The 18,483-nt window shown below is 34.6% G+C and overlaps 1 protein-coding gene across 50 annotated transcripts in view; it reads left to right on the top strand.

Moving 5' to 3' along the window:
- RIMS1 (regulating synaptic membrane exocytosis 1) overlaps nt 1-18,483 on the top strand; it is a 472,981-nt gene that overhangs the window by 367,118 nt on the left and 87,380 nt on the right. For 33 of the 50 annotated variants that reach the window (XM_060168206.1, XM_060168205.1, XM_060168204.1 and 30 more), the window contains 2 exons: nt 7,020-7,132; nt 12,891-13,039. The exons of the other annotated variants lie outside the window; for them this stretch is intronic. In XM_060168206.1, the coding sequence (XP_060024189.1) occupies nt 7,020-7,132; nt 12,891-13,039 (262 nt within the window). The remainder of the gene's footprint in view (nt 1-7,019; nt 7,133-12,890; nt 13,040-18,483) is intronic. 50 annotated transcript variants of the gene reach the window in all.

The following is an 18,483-nucleotide window of genomic DNA, read 5'->3' as shown; positions in this document are numbered from 1 at the left end:
AAGAGGGATGAGACTGAAAAAAATCATGTGCCCAAAACCAGAGAGATGTTACAATGTAGATTTAAACAGAAGAATTTTAAAGCCAATTTTTAATGCCTCTGTTCTGTTTAGAAACACCATGAGCAAAAGTTTTGTTTTAAAAAAAGACATTTTGTTCAAAGACATGATATAGGAAAATAATAAATAGAACAAAACATAAAACTCTTTAAAAACTTTTAAAAATAAAAAGCTGTTTAACTCTGTGTAACACAAAAGGGCAAGGTAAAATGACAGATTTTCATCTGACTTCCTTATCTGTCCAGTATCTGATTAATATTTTCAGTGTTACTCTGGGACTTGGCAACTTTGACACTGAAAGTGAGATCTGAGTCTGGAAATCCTGAGCTTTGTTTCAGGTAGTGGAGTGAAAATCAGCTAAAACAAGAGACAGCCTTGGTGTTTGGGCTGCAGCGAGATTTGAGTGATGATACAGACAAATTACCTATTTCCCCTATGTCAATATTCCATTTCAATTATCTATACTAAAACACAGGCTGTTTTCTTTAAAAATCCTTAAAGGCAATGTGGTTATTCACTAAATGTGTTACTTACTTGTTGTGTTTTATGTTTCTCATACTGGAGAGATGTTATATTTTATTTTATTGTGTATGTAACTGTAGCATAATCCTTAACATTCAAGAGAATCATGCAGGGGTGCAAGGGAAACAGTTTTGCACATTTCTACCCTTGCAAATTGAAATGCATTTTATTCTAGGAAAATGACCCATTTCTGGCATTTCTGTATAGTCAAAATATTTTAAACATTTAATCTTTATTTATACATACTGTATATGTCAGGGGAAGGAGGTGGTGTGTAAGTATTCTATCAAAGTTGCTTATTATACTCATATGACTCCAAAGATAAGGATGAACATGAAAGGACTACATTATCTTTTAACTGGAAAAAAAAAAGATAGAAAATAACAAAAAATATAACCAGTAAATTTTTCCCCTTAACTTCCATGGTTTTGGTAAATTGGCAAATAAAAAAAAAGTAAAAATGGTGGAAATCAGTTAATTGACTACAAGAGAGTAAGTCATTGTAGTTTTCCATTTTTTGAAAATGTGAAAAAAATATCAATACCCTATTGAACTAATACAGAGTCATAGACTGCAACCGCGGGAAGTTACTCTAAGTTACTTTCTCTTCCCTTTACAAATGAAAACTCCGTAATGGACAGATTTCAGGACTGATCAAGGCCACGGTGACGGATGCTGATGCCACTAAGGTTATCATCTCTGCCGAACTTTCCCAGTCCTGAGTTCCGACCATTTTACTCCATTGCTTCCAGATGTATGGAAAGTGTTCACACATCTTAACAATTTGTATTCCTCTAAAGTCTAGAAGGCTGTGTGTAGAGACTAGCATTGCAGTCTTGAATTTTCAAATATAAAACCATCTTTCTTTCTCTTCAGGCTGTGCATAGCTTATAATGATTACAGATTCAGTCAGCTAAATTTTTTCATCTTTTATTACTTTATAATTTTCACATTTCCTATTGTTTATTGTATTTGAGTGCCCACTAGTACTAATTTTTGACAATAAAATGCTTCGGAGAAGGGGTTTTATCTGTGCTGTCAGTAACTGAGACATTGCAAGTGCTTCCTCCATCTGTTTAATTCTACCTGACAGCTTTCAGTTGTGTAGTCATTTATCATCGCTCTTTCTGAGACACGCACTGGACCAAGGTCGGGGCTTGACTGTCCAAACTCGCATTGTATCAGTAACAGCAAGGAAGCAGAGGCGTTAAGTTTTCTATCATAAAGTGTGACAGCACTTTGTAGTTAACTAGACGAGCTTAGTTATCCTGTGCAAATGTTACCATGTTTCACCTTTGACACATGAACTAGCTAACCTTGTTAGAAAATAAAATACTCATAATCTTTTTACTTCAATATATTTAATAATATAGAAATTTTCATTATTCCTATTCTCTTTTACACTCACCTGGAACACTTGAAAATACAGGCTTAACAATATATTACATGGATTATATTTTTTGCCTATAAACACAAGCATTTGAAATTTCAAATTCATGTTAATTTCTAGATGCATAGGGAGAAATGTGAAAGATTTAAGGACTTTGAAGAGAAGAGCATATATATTTTTAGATATATTTATATATTGTAAATAATTGTATTTATATAATTATAAATTTGTGAATAATATTTAAACCACATTTATGAAAATTTAATGTTTAACATAATTATCAAATTACACAGAATCATAATATTCACAATATTTTAAAGCAAGTCATGAATGTCTGCTAAGTCAAAGGAGTTTCCCAGAAAATCACATTTCTCTTTGGAAAAGGTGGTACTACAGAAATTTTTCAGTGGTGGGTTAAGGAAGATTTATTCATGATTCTTAAGCTTTCTTTCTTTTTTTTTTTAAAGTCACAGGCCTCTTTAATAATCTTATGAAAGGGAAAGATCTAGAAAAATGCATACAGACACAAACACAATATTTGCAAATGACTTCAGCTACTTCAGTTTCACTAAAGATCATCTATGATACTAGAATTCATAGCAAAACATGGGGCATGAAAAGAGAAGTAATTATTTTAATGTCTTTATTTTTAATAATACCTAAGACTTTCCATTAGAAAACTCGAATAAATTACTTTTTAAATTGTATTTACTTTTCTCACCTTGCATGCTGCAATCAGTTATTCTCGTTGAGTTTAGAAGACAAGAAATTATTTCATAAGTATTGTTTTAGCTTAACCTCTAAAAAAAGTTCTAGTTTTATACTTTCTTACTTGTAATGTTGAGCTGGTATTTGATATATGTACATTCATTGGATAAAAATACCAGAGTTTAAAAATAACAGTGGATATAGAGTAAAGTTGATCTAAAGAAAACAGATTAAGTTCAATACATATCTTTTAGGTAAATTAATATTTGCTTTTTAAAAAGCACAATTTATTCAACATCAAACACATCAGTCAGCTTGTAGAAAGCCCAGTGAAAAGTTCCAGCTCTTAAAAAAAAGCTTCTGTATAAAATTACAATGTTAATTACACCCTAGGGGCTAGGAGAAATGAATTATGTTACTATCACTCTATGGGCAATTATAACTGAAATAGCTGTACTATATGTAAGCTATATTTTCATTAAAAGACTTAAGTGAAATTACATGATAATTATATTTGTCATAGAAAATGAGAGGGGTTATTTCACTCTCTAGTATGTAGCAGTGTTTGAAATTCAAAAAAAAAAAACAAAAAAACCCCAGAAGTCCCCGAATTTAAAATCTTTTTAAAAAGGAATAGTAACTGACACTTCAGTGGTTTTGTTGGTCTCCAAGGCTAGCAGTATTCAGAATGCTCCTAAAATGTGAGTTTAATGCTAGGATTTGTGGAAGAATTAGAAAATATTTTATTTCATGTTTTAATTTTGCTATTGGTATTAAAATTGTTAATATAGAAATTTTAAATGATCAGTAATCATTCTTTTCAAATTAAGATATTTGAGCTCTCTGGGCTGTGGTTAATTTTACTTTTAGTGAGATACTTAACAGATAATCATATTCCAAGGATTCAGTTAATTTCTAATCATTACCAAATATCTGTTATTCTCTCTATAAATCATGTACCTTAATCATCATGTCTTCTGGTTCAAACTTGTGACAAATATTCTATTTTAACTAATAAATTTTTTTTACTATTTAGATTGACACACCCATAATCCAGTAACGATGTCAATTTATTCCACAATATACAGTTGAAAAAGAAAATGCAAAATAAGAAAAATCTGTAGAAAAGTTAAAGAACTGCCAAATTAACACTGAAGCCTCTTCATTGATGTTTACGAAAAACAATTTTACTGAAACATGATCACGTGTATAAACAATTATTTTAGAATACACACGAATGTACACATAATCAGGAAATAATGAGAAATGTTTTTTTTAAAGGTTAATTATATGTAATTATCTGGCTTTTGATATGAGTAGGTCAATGATAAGCTGTTTGCATTTTGCTTCTGATCTTGGAATCCGAGAGCAAGCAGTGAGGACATAACAAACTACATTTTTGCTGGCGAGTCAAGGGGTCTAGTCATGACTTTGAAAAAAAACTAATTTGGAGATTTCCTTTCTTTGACAGATTAGAAGACGTCAAATTTCACTTGTTTAGGAACAAAGATAGTACATTAATCGTTTTTGGAAGGTCAAAGCGAAGTCATTTAAAACCATTTTAGGGATTCGGTTTGTTGTTGGTATTTTTTAAAGTCTTTAAAAAACCTGCTACTGCTGCCATTTTCCTTTGGTATTGGCCTTGGTCCTGTCTGTTCTGCCTCTGCTTCCATACCCAGTGAGTTTACTCTGAAAGCAGAATGACAGCTGTCGCCACCACCAGCAGGTCTTCTTGAGAGCGATACAACACACAGAGCAGCCTTGTCCAAGAGTAAAAAAAAAAAAAAAAAAAAAAAAGACCACATTTAATAAAGAGAAAAAAAGAAATGAAACGAGTAAGAAAGAAAGGAAATTGCATTTACCTTTGTAAACTTTACAAAAGTCTGCAGAATTGCTAGTCTGGATGCAGTTGGTTTTAGAAAAGAATAAAAACAAAGTATAACGGAAAGTATCTAGCTTTTGACAAAACAATCTGCCTGGAGAGTCTTCCAGGTTCATTAGATGGAAAGCCGTCCTTAATTCTTGGAGGTGAAAATCGTGGTCTTCTCTAAGGGGCATCTGGAACCCACAGGTACTTTGCTAATCACACACCGCCTTGAAAAGAATCTGAATTCTCTTGCTTAATTTTGTCATGGCTTCTTGGCCACCAGCTGCTGCGTCCCTCAGGCTCACCCTAGGAATTCAGTGTCCCCATATCTTTCCTTAATAAGCTTTTTTCCCAAGCCCAGGGGGCAAAAAATATAGGATTCATTTCAGTTAGGCTACCACTGTGTTCTTATGATTTAGTTTCGAGTTTTGCAAAGCAAAGATTTAAAATCAACCATATCATAAGCTAAGTAATTCTATTTAAAGCAATGAGGTGTTGTCCTGGCAAGGTTAAATCACCAGAACTGCTTCGAGCTGCTTCAGGCGGTACATCTTGGGAAATAATCTTTCCAGTGTCAAGTAACTGACCCCCTAAGAATTACATGATGCTAAACGTAAAGGTCACAAAGCTATGGGCTAATCAACGTCAAAAATTTCTTTAAATTAATATCATTGCTGAGAAGATTAAGCTAACACCATTTAAATCTGCTTTTATCACAAATAGAGATTACTTGGAATTGCTTTAAGCTTTAATCGTAGAGTACAGCTGATTACAGTTCATTTGACTTCCTCAAAGCTCGAAGCAGGTGACCCAGGAGGTACCACGTCACAGGCAGATGGCAGAAAGAAGACACATGTACATTTTTCTCATTGGGTATACAGTCTTCTATAAATACAACTCACATTTTTCAATAACTTGTCTCAATTCCTAATTCTCTTGAGTAGCATTTTGCTTTATATTACTTATTATGACTCCTTATATATTGTCAAGTAATTAATACATTTCTGAACTGCTTTTCTCAAGATCTCTATTGAACCATCCTTTAGTCATAATAGTCATCACTTACGGTCTCAAGTCAACATTTTCAAAGCAAGTGTGCGTGATTGCTTCATCCACATAACTGTGACATTAGGGATTGATAATCGTCTAATTTACTGAATTTAAACAGAGCTAAACATCTAACAGCTTGGTGTGCAAATTACAAGTAAAACATTTACCCACACATTTCACAGCATGTATTTATCTCCTGGGCTATGAGCCTGTATTTGAACACAAAGTAAAAGCTACATATTTACTGAATTTTTATAACAAATGTCAGTGCCTTTTATCAGGGATCACAGGCCATGTTTAATCACTGCAATGGAAAAAATGTGTCAACAAGTGTCTTTATAAACTCCTTGTAAGACAGGAAGTCAGCACTCACCTCAATTAGATGTATCAAAATGTCCGCTCTCCTTTAAATCACAGAGCCTCTTAGCAGAAGCCCCAGTACATGAATTACAAAACAGTTTGGGTTGTGGTCAGATACAGGTGTATATACACAACTTAAAAATAAATTGTAGCACTTGTTGCAGAGATTGGCAAGAGATAAGTTGTGAAACATAAACGTAGGTCTCACAACGCAGGTATACACACACGACTGTATTCTTCAGTCTTCATTTGTAAGAATGTAAAAATTAAAGGCAGGGTTTTAAAGCCAAGCTGCTTGTGATGGATTCTGACTTAAAATAGCTCATACTTTATTGAAGGCTGTAATTCTTCCCATCTAAACAATCACTCCTGTTACTTAGGAGATGATAAAGGCATAACTGGAACACACATGTTTATTTACAAATTTAAATTAAAGAGCTAAAGTTCTATATCACATTTTCAAAAAGTATGAATTTCATTTATGTTTTCTTCAGAAATAGAAAACAAATCTTTTCTCTTAGCAAGTCCATTTTTAAGAATGGCAAATATTCATGAAAAGCGGCTGGTAGAAATGAAGGATTTAATAAGAATGCCTCAGAAAAGCAGGCGCTCTTCCATTACAAGAGTTTTTAAGTGACTCCTGCAGCTGAGGGTGTCACATGGTGTGCATGCATGTAAATAAACACGTGTATCTCTGTGTGATGTGTTCTATCTATATGTACAAGCAACAACCAGTTCATTCAACAGGAAGCATATTTTCACAATTAAATTCGGTTTCACTTAATGACTCATGAATGGAACTGAGATTATTTCATATCCGATAAAGACATAGGATCCTTAGCTTTTGTTACTAACCGTTGTGTCCCCCATTCTGTGTGATTTGAGTCACGTTCCTCTTTAGAGCGACAGTTGCTAGCGTTGTATCTTCTGCCTTTTTTTTGTTAATCGTGTGATTTCGAAATTTTATTTGGTTGAAGTCGTATCAAAAGCATTGCAATCTTAAACCATTCGGTTCCTCAGAGGTGCTTCGGTGTTTTAATAGACTCCCGTTGTGTGTTTTTGCAGCAAGCTTAGTAGTGGAGGAGCGAACGAGACAGATGAAAATGAAAGTGCATCGATTTAAGCAGACAACAGGGTCTGGTTCTAGTCGAGAACTTGATCGCGAACAATACTCCAAGGTAAAACCAGTAACCAACCAATAGTTCCCCTGGTAAAAAAGTACATTATGGGTAGCAGGTAGGACCAGTGAGCACCAGGTTACAGGAGAGAGGTTATCCTTCAGGTGATGCTCTTGCATCATAACCTCTCTCCTCTTGATATTTTCACAAGATATGTTTAGTAACATATTGTCTATTAACCTGGATTAAATGTTTTATTTAAAAAGAAAATGAAAATACTTGATATGAAAGTCACTTGATGATCGATTGTCGTGGTCAAATTCACATAAATAAGCAAGATATGTGAAGCCATTTTATTGCGTGAATATCACTTAATATTGTATTTTAAATACTAAGATATAGATTTATACTCTTAAATACTATTTGAGGTTGATATTCCTAGGGAGATTTCTTAGTGAATGACAGAAATTATGTGATGTGAGATTTCTTATTGATCTGTCTTTAGTGAGAAAAATAACTGATTTCAAAGTCTCAGAAACTGAGATCCACACAATTTCAAGTGAATAAAAATTTAATTTATATTTCAATATTGTATGGATGCAATAAGAAGTTTATAAACTGCTAACTAGCATCTGATAATTTTGATTAACACGTGCGTAGAATTTTATACTTCATGAAGCAATATATTATTTCAATATTATTTTGTATGGATGCAATAAGGAGTTTATAAACTGCTAACTAGCATCTGATAATTTTGATTAAAATATGCATAGAATTTTATACTTCATGAAGCAATTTTAAATTTATTATCTGCTTTATTTAAAAACCTTTTTTTTTAGAATACTACAAAAGTGGCAGCAGCCACTACAGGAAAACCCGTGTTTTAATCTGATGTCAAGAATACTTTTGGAAGTAATGACCTTTTCGAAATTCAAAATTAAATAAAACGTTGTTAGCTTGTTATATGAACCTAGAAAAGCCTACTCATTTTTAAATATTGGAGGTTGTTCATTATATAGCCAGATATTCAGGGACTAACACAAAAATATGGAGGTGGTGACAAAATCTGATTTGTCACCAGCCCACCATAGAGCCATATGTGCTGGATGCCATCTTATCACTTTATATCTTAGTTTAGTTGCAGAAGGGTTGCAACTGGACAACGTCCAAGGTCGCTGTGATTCAGCGGGGCTTAACTCCCAAGGAGTCTGAAACAGTATTTTAAAAAGTAAAATCAGTAAAGAAAAAAAAAAATCAGTAAGCAAAATATCTTGATGTTGCAGAGTTGCTGATTCCAGCTCCACATAGTTTTTCCTCCAGTTTGTTCTTTATGATATTATTACTTCATCTGCTATTTGTCTGTCTTTATGGATATCATCATCATTTTTGCTTGCTTTTACCACAAATGCAGTAAGAATTAGGAAGCAGCATAAGTTAGGTTTGCTTCCTCCACTGTTGCATGTTCTTATTTAGAAACGATCTTTAAAGCTGGAAATGTTTTCTTAATTTCTTAGCATTATGTCAAAGGACGAGGTCAAATAGAACAGCAGGGATAGGCAGAGCCGGTGCAGGAAACAAGAAAGAGATAAATAAAGAATCAGCGTAAAAAGACTGAAAGCCTTTTCTGAACTAGGCCTCACATCATTAATCCATTGATCAAAAACAAAATAAAAAATAAACTATAAAATGAAGTCCCCTAGAAGTCTAAATCACCACTAACACATATTCATAATGAAATCAAAAGTAGGTTTATCGGGCTCCCCTGGTGGCGCAGTGGTTGAGAGTCCGCCTGCCGATGCAGGGGACACGGGTTCGTGCCCCGGTCCAGGAAGATCCCACGTGCCGTGGAGCAGCTGGGCCCGTGAGCCATGGCCGCTGAGCCTGCGCGTCCGGAGCCTGTGCTCTGCAACGGGAGAGGCCACGACCGTGAGAGGCCCGTGTACCGCAAAAAAAAAAAAAAAAGTAGGTTTATCTTGGTCGGGAAATTCCAAATTCTCTGATGGGTAGAAATTTAGAACTTGAAAATACCTCAAAATGATCTTCAATTCCACCTCTCTTATTTACCAGATTCATGAAAACTGAGGCCCCCTCAGAAGAAAGGAGGTGCTTTCCCAACATTAACAAAGCCTTTCTAGGGAGTGGTGAGCCCACCAACTCCTGATCTGGAACTTAGATGCCCTTCGTTCGTCTTCTGACATCAATGAAATGTACACATGACTCCAGTTTGATTCAGAGATTCTTCTATGGCTTTTGATTTGCATGCAGTTACATTATCATATTCTATCATTCCTTCCTTATTTGCACAGACATTCTTTTCCTTTTCCTCTCTCATTGCATTTAAATATTAAAAAACCCATTACTTTCAAATACATTACTATTGCTCTTACTGCATACATTGATACTACTATATTACATAAATAAAATTATTATAAATTATATTGATAAGTGTGAGATCAAAGATATGGTATCTTTACAAACATAAGACTATAGGACAGGAAAAATATATAAGATAACATAACAAATAATTAGCTTATTTTTAATTTTATATGTTAAGTAAAAGGTAAGTACTCTCTGCAATTCTAAGATTCCTAATGAATGCTTACAATAAAATTTTTAAATAGTTTCCAGTAGCAATTCCAGTTAAACCTCTCGCATTTTTTTCTTTCTTAAATTTATCCTTTTACCTCAACCTTTTTACAATTTACTTTACAAAGATCTATTTTTATTGATATAATTGAGAACCAGTATTTTCATAAATTTAATGTACATTAAATTTTGAACTTTATTCCTTTATTGACTTATTTTTAGTGTTTTAATCCATTTGGCATTTTGGATGAAGTAATGCACCTTAGTTGAAATTCTGCCAAATTAGAAATTGGTTAACAGCTTTCAAAATATTTATAACCAAACACCAACAGAACTAGATTTTCTTCAGGGCAAAGAATTACCAGACACATGTAGTATAATTCCTAAGATGTTTCAAACCTGACATCTCCTTTAAAGTATTAAATGAACCTAATTCCATCCCGAGTAAGGAATTAGCACTAACTTAGCTTTTGAGAAAACACAAAACTTCGTGTCTCTGAAATGTGACACTGTGCTAATTGTTCACTGATGTTAGACAGAGTCGCATGCCTTGGTGATGGAGTAAAATTCATAACTGGAGAGTGAATTTGCACGTAGGCCTCACATTTTAAAGAGTACTTGTGTTTCTGTAACCCGAGAACAGCAAGAAGGATTGACGTGATGGTTTTTGTAGGCAGCTACCAAGAGTTTATTATTACTTATGAAAATAGCAGCCCTGTTATGAGAGCTTCCCCTCACGTCAAGGACAAATTTCCCTGCTATGTGATCAGTGTATATTTCTCCTGAGGAGGCTACATTTCTCAAAATATAATTAACGTATTTCTATTAAAATATTTAATTGTTAAATAGGAAATTTAAAGAATCATGCTTGATGAAAACTCAAAGTGACTATTTAAACTTTTAACAGATGTTGAAAATAAGTAGATGTAGTAGTATAAAGTGAGTATAAAAGCCTTTCCGTTCCTTCAAATAACCAATGTGAAGAAAACTGTGACATGGTGTCAGAATGGTGGGTTATTCTTTACTCCAATATAAAAGATTTTTAATATGACAATCTTTTAAAATCCCTTGTTTTATCTCATGGCTGGAATAGCAAAAGTCTATAGACAAAATGGAGAAGAAGCCATGATTTATAGAAACGGAGAATTTGCTTAGTTGGAGAAATAATTCCATGCACACTTACATGATCTTATGTTATAGTCTACACTGCTTCTTATTGGCATTTGTCAAATAAGGGGAGAATTTGTGCTGGGGTCACGCCATGCCAGAAAACCTCTTACAGCTGGGCAAATTTTTATTGTATTAGAAACCAATTCATTCATATTCTCTCATGGACAAGCTATCATTTCAGTGTTTGGAGACATTATCATAATCACATAACATATTTACGTAGCAAAATAGTTTCAGAAACAAGTAATATAGGAAATAGGTTTGTGCCCCAGTAACAGAATTAAATTCAGATTCCACTATGTGAACCTGTTTTTTACATCTATTCTGTAAATAAAAAACAGTTCTTATTGAAATGAATCCTGTCAGTCAGCACCACGCTATCAGATACGAAAGAATTTAGTGCTAAAACATTATCATGTTACTTTATCATAAATCATATTAATTTTAAATCATACATGAAGTTATATAAATAGCTCAGTTCTGAACATAATAGCATATATGCATGTCCTTTTGGATTATAATGAAGCACATGGCTTTCAAAAACAGATCATGCAATTATGAAAAAATTCTTTGGAAAGATAATTTTATAGATACTCTATGAATTTGAAATTGTTTTCATGCTTGATGTGAAATTCTTTGCCCAAAACATACACATGAGAGATGAAAAATTAAAACTAACATTTAAATACCCTAGGCCTGAGCTACTAACACTTGAAGGATTATTAAATAAACATAATCCTTTCTCTAGAAGTTTTTAAAAAGTATTATTGTCTTATAGTTCTTTTTGTATATACAGAGCTACAATTTAGCATCATTTTATTTAGTACTCTTTAGCAAGACAATTGTTTATACAAATTTTTAGAAATAGAGTGTTCGGATTATTTTAGATATATTAAAACTCATTTGATATGGAACTGAGAGGATGGGTGAGTTTTTCTACAAGTTTAGCAAACATTTGATATTTTCACACCTTAGGACATAAATGCTTGATAAGAAACTTAAATACCCAATGTTTGGTCATGTGTCCCTTTAGTTATGTGTTCTTTTATTTTATATAAGAAGTTATATTATCTTACCTTCCAGTACCTAACAATAGAAAATCAAGTATATGTTTGTTATTTTAAAGTTGTAGATACTTATATAACCTTCCTATTTATTATGATTAAAACACACATAGAAAGATAAAAATAGAGACTGTATAAAGCTCTTCACTGTGTGATTCTTTGCACTGAGTGAAGTAGAAACAAAGAGTAGATTAACTGCTTTGAAACCTTCACAAGTTTTCATCTTTCACCTAATGCTTTCTAAGACCTCAGGTAATGAATACTAGAGACAAATATAAAGACACATTTAAATATGAGATATAGTGTATCTTGAAATTTTAATAGGAATCCATTTTTTACTTTCAGCACTTAGTTGATAGTTTAAACCTGAAAATAACTAATTAAGCCATAATAGCAAGAAAGTCAAAGTCCCGTCTTTACCTCCTTCTCTACAATGTCTTTGGCACAATCCTTCTGCTCTCATGTCAGTGCTTTTTTGCAGAGAGATGTGTTTTTTGGTTACATTTGAAAGAATGTGATGTCTTAGCATAGGGAAAGTGTGTAGGTAAATTGAATATAAGTTTTAGACTCAAGAAGCACAGACAGATGGAAGCAGTCTACCCCATGGATAGAGTAGAAGGTGAGTAGAATCTGTAGGCAACGATGAAAACCCAGGCAAGGGAAGATGAACTGATATACTAGAAAAAATAAATAATACAATTCTGAGGTCTTAAGTATGTGCAAATCATTTATTCAATGCATTTTCCACCCAAGCATTGACACTCTCGTTTTACGATTCAGTCCTTATAAACCACTCCTTACCATTCAAAGGGGGCCGGTTTGTGATACTGGAACACATGTATCATGCTAGCGTTTGGGTCCTTTTAGACTCTACACCTATGTTTACGAAAGTGCACTTTTGCTTGATGTGGGCTGAGTAGCCGTTAGCCTAACCATGTGTGTCTCTGTTTGCCAGCCTCCGATGACAGAGCTCACGCTCTCTTGTTTTCCATCCTTAGTATAACGTACATACAGATCAGTACCGAAGCTGCGACAGCGTCTCCGCCAGATCCTCAGACAGTGACGTCAGCGACGTGTCTGCCATCTCCAGGACCAGTAGCACCAGCTTCCTGTCCGAGCAATCTGAGCGGCCCAGGGGCAGGACCAGGTGAGTGGATGCCACTGTGTGTACAAACCGGGTAAAAATGCACCGCGCTTCCTGAGTGTTCTCACTCAAACAGAGCTTAGGTCAAGTAGCAGAAACATTTCATTGAAACTACTGGGGCTAGAGTGAGTTCGGCGTTGATGCACTGTTGTGTAACGTTGCCTGGACTCTTTGGTACTTACTATAAGATGGGGCTGTAACCAGAGTCATATTTTAGAGATTGCTCTAAAATTCCTTCTAAAGTGATTAAATCCACAAAGCATTCTTTAGTCCAGTGTCAGAAAGCTCTCTCTGTAAAGGGCCCCATAAGTAAATATTTCAGGCTCTGCAGGACAATCTCTGTCTCGACGCTCTACATTGCCACTGAGGTGCAGAAGCTCTGCAAACAAGTGAACATAGCCCTATTCCAATAAAGTTTTATTTACAGAACAACAGAGAGCGGGCTGCATTTTCCCCTAGGCTGTAGTTTGTTGATCATGCCTTCAATCACATAGCAGCTGGTCCGCCTTCAGGTGGATGTGATAACAAAATACACACCCCTCTTCTACAGTAGGGGAGTTGTAAGAAGTTTGCATGAAGTTTGTTTAAATCACCGACAGTTATCTTGATTCTCACAAGACAAATAACCCTGCCGAAAGGGAAAAGACCTCAGGAATCTGGCGCCATTTTCAGTACAGCAGACTCAGTATGGACAAGGCATGTTTTATATTTGTTCTTAAGTAGTTTCCAGAAGTAGAAGTTTCATTGAAGGCACTTTGGGGTTGATGAGAGGACCAAGAAATATAAATGTTCAAAACAGGAGCAACTATCTTCCTAATATTCCAAAAGCCTTTTATGATCGCACGTTTTGATGATGTATCCTGAGGCATTCCGTGTTCCTGGATTTCTCTGCACCTAGCTCACATGTTGAAGCAAATTGAGACCAATTATCTTACTGTTAATTAACAGTGCCACACTGAGATTCTGCAGGAGCAATTCCGATCGATCAAGACATTAAGAGAACGTTTTATCTCTATTTTGAATATTCTCAGCATCTGGTCCTAATAGGATATTAAGTTCTCTAAAATTTAAGAAAGAATGAAAAGAGCTGAGGAATGTAACCGTATTGAGCTGCTAGGATAGAGGGGTAAAAACGATTATAATCAATTCCTTTCTATTGAAATATTATTAAGATATTATGTTTCAAAACCTATTCGGTTTAGCAAGAATACTGATAAATAGGGCTTAAACAAAGACTTTTTTCACTTTTAGTCGCTAAAAACAATTTACTCAATAACTGCAAAACCGTAAATCTTGAAGTAATTTTATGTTCACAATAGAGCCACGTACCCTGAGTCCTATGCTGTAAAGAATGACTAATATACAGAATTCATGTTACCAACCAACTGTGAGCATACTATGTGGGTCCACTGTCATTCTCTTGAAATTTCAGGAGAATAGGTTCTTCAGGGAAAATTTGGCTGTATGATTTTTGAGGAAGAAAGCAAAGAACAGAGAAATTGTAGGGGCCTCAACAACAAGGAACTATGATTTCATACAAAGGAAGAGAAAGAACTTCATGGTAGTGATTGGAGCCAAGGTTACTCTGTGGGAAAATGCTAGTTTATCAGATAACACTCACTATAACTAGATCATGACAAGAAGCAGAAGATAGAGGATTTTTTGCCTCCTTGATTCATATAACTTTTATTACGTATTGAAGGTGGTGGGGATGGAGTAGACCCAGGAAGGGTGCAAATAAATTTCTTAATGACAAATCTGTTTTCTGAGGGCATTTCCCCATTTCCGGCTTCCCTTTCCCTTCTCTGTGGTTTAGAGTACATTTGAGCTCAGTTATTTTTACGTAAGTGGATTATGTAAATGCAGTCAGTTAAGCTAATGGCTAAACAAGTTTCCCCTGAAGCCAATGTGAAGAAGTATTTTCCCGTAGTCCCGTACTTTAGATCAGGAATTCTTCATATGTGGTGCATGTTTGATTTCTTAGAACACTTAGGAGGAGCAAAGAGGGTAAGATGAGCTATGGGAGGGGCAGGTCTTCCTTCTTACATGTATGTATGTTCTTCCCCCTAAATATCCTCACAGGCGCACAGACACACATGTACACCCCCCCCAACATGCGCACACACACACACACACACACACACACAGAGTTACTTTGGGTCCACCATCAGCCCTATGGTAAAAACCTGAGAGGAGGGTTTGTGATGAAAAATGACATCAAAAAGTTGCAGGCTCTTCAACTTTAAATATTCCCAATTCTTATAACACTATGAGTAATGATTTTTCTCAATATAGTACTGCTTTGCATTTCTGTGTTTTTTTTTAGTAACTAACATCTGCATAGGTTTTAAAATTTTATTTATTCAAGTTCATGGATAAAACGTGAAAAATGTGATCAATATAATAATAGATGTATTTACATTTCATAATAGGTACCAGCAAACTTTTGAGTTCCTATCAAGCATAAAGGCTATTATTTTCCAAGACTTCGTGAAAGTATAATATCTAGGCCGCATACTCAAGGAGATTATCATCTGTTTAAGAGTTTGAAACCTGCTTTTATATCCTGATTCCCTGCACAGCTGACCCTTGAACAATGGTTAGGATAGAATCGGGACTCAAACCCTAGTTCTTTTGATTCCACATATTGTGATCTCTAACTGAACACAAAATTTTCCCCACACTTAGTTTATTTAAAGGTCTATGGACTGAAAATATAAGTACTATATTTATTGAAAAAATCCCCCTGTAAGTGGATCCATGCAGTTCAAACCCGTGTTGTTCAGGGGTATACGTCTTCACTCACATCTTCCCGTGACACAGGAAGTGTTTTACTATGCATTGCCTTGGATGGGTTTTCATCTGGAAGTCATTAGAAGGATTTAGAAGACACTGTAGCATCCCCTGAAGACAGTGCTCAGTACGTAAAAGTCAGCCAAGTGTCCACTGTCCTCCTGAAGGACCACAGGGAGAAACCACTGACTTGATCCTACCAGTATCATACAGAACCGTAGAGTGTAAAGTACCACGTATGGTTTTGACGCCTTCTATCCAAGTATGCTATGAACCAAGAAGATGTCAAGATAAGCACATCTGAAATGAGCAGTGGTCTGCACAGTATGATATATAGGCCAGCGTTTCCCAAACACTGCTTGCTACACTTTCCTGTTAACGATTCATAGTACACGCTATTGTTCTTAACATTTTGAGACATTCTCTCTTTTAACAACTTGTTTATCTTTGCTTATTCCAGCGCATACCAAAGTTATTTCATTCTGGGATGCCTATTTCACAGGGACATCCATGAATGTGTTGCATAGTTTTTGAGTGAAGTTTGGGAAATTCTGTTTTAGATAATCAGCACCCTTCTGCCTAAGAGATAAAAGGCTGTACGGAAGGCTTTAAAAAGCCTGTTTGGGGGACAAATAAAATTAAGCACTTATCAGATGTGTATAGGTAGAAAAATACAAATATATTTGGATGATCTATCTCTAAAAGATCATTTTCAGAATATTAGGAACTCATGGGCCATATTCTGAATCTTTTGTGTTTGAGATAATGATTAGGCAAAAAATACCTTGACCACTTGGGGATGGACCAGCTAGACCATATGTTTCTGTGTGAATTGAAAAAGGGCATCTCTCCCCCCAGATGCATGCTAAATGCTTCATTCAAAATAGCCTAAAACATACTTCATGTTTTCAAAGATTCTGTCTACAGGGAACTATAGTAGAAAAACATACGCTGTAATGTTTATATTAGGGTAATTAACCTTTTGTAGATATAAAGAATTAAAAGTTATTCTAAAATTGTTGTCACGGATTAAAACTACTTAAAATCTCAGTAATTTCTAGGATGATTCTTACAGGACAAAATCAACACTTAATACTTCAAAATAATAAACATCAATAAAGATTTGAAGTTCCTACTTTTTCAGACTTGTTCTGCACGTGAGTTACAATTTTAATTTCGTATTGGCTTAAATATTCCTCGAAGAATGTTTTCTTATCCAACCACAAAACATGCAAAGCATATTAGTAGAGGTGGCATAATTGATGATAAAAATGCACATATACTAGAAGCCCAGAAGGAATATGTTGAGTTTTTGAGTGCTCTATGCTTTTTTTAACATCAAAGAAGATGTTCACCTCAAAAAGAGGCTGAATTTTCATGACATAGCTCTGATTTTTTTTTCATCTTTATTATATAACCATTTCTTTCCAGGCAGACAAATTTCAGATGTTTTATACAAAATCAAGCTATAAAAGCAAATGCAAGCGTAATCCTATAATTGCTCTCAGATGTTATACAGTTTTAGAAGTTCTGTCAAAAGCAACAATTTCCCAGTAGCATTCACGTTTGTGACAAAGGTTTGCCTTGATCTGTAACGTTGCCTTTCTATATCTAAGTGGATTTTGATGCAAATAGTTTTTGGTCTTTTTATCATCTCCTTTTGAAAGAATATTTTCAAAAGCAGTTATCTTTTTCTACATTCGTAGTTTGAAAGACTTGAGAGCTTTTTAAGAGGAGTTGTCTTCTATACACAAATATTAATCTTGCAACTGTAAATTTACTCAAATCTGGAAGGTGATGTCACTAGGTGTAATAATTAGCGTATACTGAAGGAAATACGCTTATATTTATTGGGGGATTTTAAAACATTGTAGGTTAAATTACTTGATATTTTAAATTGTGATAGAGAATGAGTGCCTAGGTTAATATCTTCCAGAAAATCAATCTTATTATTGCAATTATGCTTGAAAAATATTACAGAAAATCCCTTTATTTCACGATAGTTCTTCAACTCAGCAAGGGAATACGGGATACCATGTAAAAAGAATCTGGATTTTCTGTGATGGCATTTGAAAAATACTTAACTGCAAAATCATCTGAGCAATTAACAGCTCAGAATACTAAAGGAAGCTTTCATTTTATATACTTATTCATTGTTATGCCTACTGACATTGAATACAGTCACGAGTGCCCAAGAGGGAGTTCTTAGAGCTAGCCACACAATTTCGCATGCTCTCCTGGTGTACTATAGAAAAACAAAGTCTACTGAGATCTACAAAAGTACTGAAAAGAAAGGAAAATGACATGGAGATTTGATGAGGAGGAGAGAACAAACTGGAACACAGTGAAAGATGCTGGATACTGAATATCCGAAAAAGGAAATATATTTTGGCGATCTTCTAGTGGCTTCTTTTATGGCATTTCTTCGTTTTAATTGTCCAAGACTGATGAGTGGACCATTATTATTTCCTGTGACTAGATTAAAGCTGTAGAGAGGTGGAAAGACTGTGCCATGTGCCCTTTAAAAGCTCTCTACCTTTATGGTAAAATTACTAAACCATACTTATTAATATACCTTATGACTGAATGTGCCACGCATCTGAATTGTTATACCGCACCATATCCGTAACATAAACAAAATACTCTTGACTTAT

This window comes from Lagenorhynchus albirostris, chromosome 12 (assembly GCF_949774975.1).
Source record: "Lagenorhynchus albirostris chromosome 12, mLagAlb1.1, whole genome shotgun sequence".
In the NCBI taxonomy this organism is placed as follows: domain Eukaryota; kingdom Metazoa; phylum Chordata; class Mammalia; order Artiodactyla; family Delphinidae; genus Lagenorhynchus; species Lagenorhynchus albirostris.
This window is presented reverse-complemented; position numbering and strand designations above follow the sequence as displayed.